Genomic DNA, 3,253 nt, shown 5'->3' on the forward strand with positions numbered 1-3,253 from the left:
CAACGCTAATCCGTTGCATTTTGGACAGCAAAATAAAAAGCCGTAAAATTTCTTGCAAAATATTGGCTGAAAATTTATAATATCATGCATGAGCTTCGATAAACAAAGCCTTGAAAGTATGTCATCTACAAAGCTTAATTTATTCTTATCTAACTATTTCGTTGAAATAAAAATCTTGTCTTTAAGAACGAATTCATTGGTTATAGCACAAACAGAGAGATTTGGCGGTTCAGAACGCATGGAACCAAACGCAAGCATTAAAAAAAGCATCAACATGGGCCAATTTTCCTGCTTTCATGGTGCAAAATCATCTTATTCAAATCAAAATTTACACTTTAGTTTTTTTCCAGAAATTAATCCTGAAATAACAGCTTTCAAAACCCAAATTTAACAACTTGCAGCTTCAATCACAACCTATAAAATAAAAAAGCTTGGAACTTGGAACTCAACATTGAAAAAGCCCCAAAAAAAAAAAACTAAGAGAAGAAATTAGTCCACTTGTGAGAAGACTTCTCCTTCATGGTTTTCGAATGAGACAACCCAACTTCCCTCTGCTTTCTCCTCCCACCTCCCCCCATCATAAACCTAATCCAAAACCTTCCTTTCTTCCCCATCTTCTTCTTTTCCTCCTCCTGCCCCCGCTCTGCTTCCTTATCAAAACCTACAGACTTGCTCTTCCTCAACATCTCTAACTGCTTCAACATACTCTCAGCCATGAGTTTCTCATGCGGGGGGGACACATCCATGGAAGAGAGCTCGGAATCATAAGAAGAATAATAAACAGTGGAGGAGGAAGTTGAGGAAGCAGATTTGTTGGTGGATGAGGAAGACGAGGTGGAGAAATCGGAGAGCCTATCGTAGAGGCAATATGGGCAGACGCCATTGGAGTGCTTGTGGATTGGATGCCTCATACACCTCCCTTCCTTCTCCGGCCTTCCCATCCTTATTTTTCTTTCCTTTTTTCCCTTCGGCTTCCGGGTTGTGTTTGCGGAGCACAGTTAACCCTAATTATCACTGCAGCCTTAGCCAGTGTTTTATATTTATAGCCAAGTATTAGAGAAGGGTTTGGATAGTGTGAGAGTGACACGTGTGAAACTCTATATATAAGCGTGTGGAAGTAAGGAGATATTTTCATACCGAATACGCACGTAGAGTTGCGTGAATAATAACCTCTGCTTCGCTGTTATTAGAAGCGGATGTTATTGAGGGGTTATTGAGAGTTTATTGAAGTATTAATTTCAATAACAGATAACCCCAATAACTTTCTAATAATCTTCGTGGGTTCTATTTCAATGTTATTCATTGTTTATTATCAGGGTATTACGGGGTTAATGGAAGACATACGCAGAACTGCATGCGTCTTCCGTATGTAAATATTTCCCGTGGAAGTGATATTACTTCCGGATGACGTTTATATGGATAGTGGAGTCACTCTATATATATACGTCCTCCCCAAATATTATATATATATATATATATAGAGACTAAAATTAAAATATGAAATATATATTTGGATCAAGGTATATTATAGGATTTATTTTGAGATGAGAGTAACATAAAATTTAATTTATTAATTATGTTATATTACTTTGAAAGCCAATCTAATAAACTAAACCCACTATAGCCTTAGTTGATAACTCCTGCTCTCATATCACAAAGTAAAGATTTCACGAATTTATAAATGGGTGTATATGCATGAGCTTTTTAAGATAAAATGATATTGCATTCAAATAAACGTACGTCTGAACGATCAATCACCTAGCACTACCTCAAGAAAACTTGACATCACACCATCCACAAATAGGGAAATATTTGCATATGGAATACGCACACAGCTCTACGTGCGTACTCCATTAACCCTGCAATACCCTCATAATAACCTATGAATAACATTGAAATAAAATCCGCGAAGGTTATTGGAGTTATATATTATTAAAATTAATATATCAATAACCTCTCAATAACCCCCTAATAACCACGAAACAGATGTTAATGAGAGGTTATTACGCACGCAGCTCTGCGTGCATAATCCGCATGCAAATATTTGTCCCACAGATGAGCTTTATTCCGAGCCATCGGCTAACAATTTACGAACCGGATGTGCTCTTTCGATCTTTTTGTTGTTGCTTTCGTTGGAGCATATGTAGGCCCAGTTAGCCGGCGCTTTTAAATAAGAAAAATGAGAAAGTTAAAAGTTACTGAATAATGCTTCTTCCAGCCGCTCTTTGCGTCGGCCTGTGCGGCCTGTAACCTCTTTTTGTCTGCATGCACACAAATTTATTGTTAATGCTTGCTTCGATTAAAATCGTGCTATATATTGTTAATGCTAAGTTTAATGTAAATATAATAACTAAGAAGATGAGGTGGGGTAGGAGTTGCTTGTCCTGATCTGGCTATGGTGCACGAAGCTTCTTGGTATTAGAAATTCAGATGGGTCGGATTAGGACGAGGATGGGGGAGTTGATTTGCTCTTCATGGCCACGTGCTCGTTTTCTGGAGAAAATTTTGCATCTGGATTCTGGATGTCCGGACAATGACTCGTGTGAAGCGAGGAGGGCCGAGGTCTGGTTCCTTTCCTGCTTTTCTGCATTTGGGCCGCTGTCCGGACATCCGGTGTCCGGAAGTAAAAGGGGTGGATGCCATCTCACTTATGGATAATCATTGCCATGGGAGGTCTAGCTTTTTTTCATTTCACAAAGCTAGAAATTTTTTTAGTGGGAGCACAAATTATGATATTGATAAATATCCTTAATATTTTATTATCAAATGTGGATTAAATAAGTAACACACCTTGACAATTTTGATTAAAAAATTACATAAATATAATATGTATTATCATTTATTAATTTATTTCATAATCTCAATAAAATTATTAAATTTGATGATTATATATTTATTAATTTGTTTTATAAAAAAATGTTTAAAATAATTTAATATAGAAAAAAATAAATTAAAATGTTCCAATTAATTCTTTTTTTTTATAATAACTCCAAAAAATATTAGCACATAATTGAAATAAATATTTTACCATTCATTAATTTGTTATATATCTAATATTTTTAATAAAAAATTAATATAAATATTAAAATTTTATTTTTAAAATAATTGATACACCATCAATATATTTATCATCTGACATGAAGCTCGGGATAATTTTTTGAGTCAGAGTTGATAAACTTCATTTAAAAGTCATCAAGAAGTCTGTTCTTCATTATTTATAGCACACGCAGACACGCATATATATATATATATA

At 35.0% G+C, this 3,253-nt stretch overlaps 1 protein-coding gene across 1 annotated transcript; it reads right to left on the reverse strand.

The window, feature by feature from the left end:
• Window positions 1-259: 259 nt before the first annotated feature.
• LOC110033558 (protein AF-9-like) lies at window positions 260-974 on the reverse strand. The gene is made up of 2 exons (XM_020737582.1): window positions 477-974; window positions 260-435 (listed from the first exon to the last, which is right to left on the reverse strand). Exon 1 carries the CDS (start codon window positions 939-941, stop codon window positions 477-479), a length of 465 nt encoding a protein of 154 aa, XP_020593241.1. The 5' UTR covers window positions 942-974; the 3' UTR covers window positions 260-435.
• Window positions 975-3,253: the final 2,279 nt, after the last annotated feature.

Source organism: Phalaenopsis equestris, unplaced genomic scaffold (genome assembly GCF_001263595.1).
Source record: "Phalaenopsis equestris unplaced genomic scaffold, ASM126359v1 Scaffold001221, whole genome shotgun sequence".
In the NCBI taxonomy this organism is placed as follows: domain Eukaryota; kingdom Viridiplantae; phylum Streptophyta; class Magnoliopsida; order Asparagales; family Orchidaceae; genus Phalaenopsis; species Phalaenopsis equestris.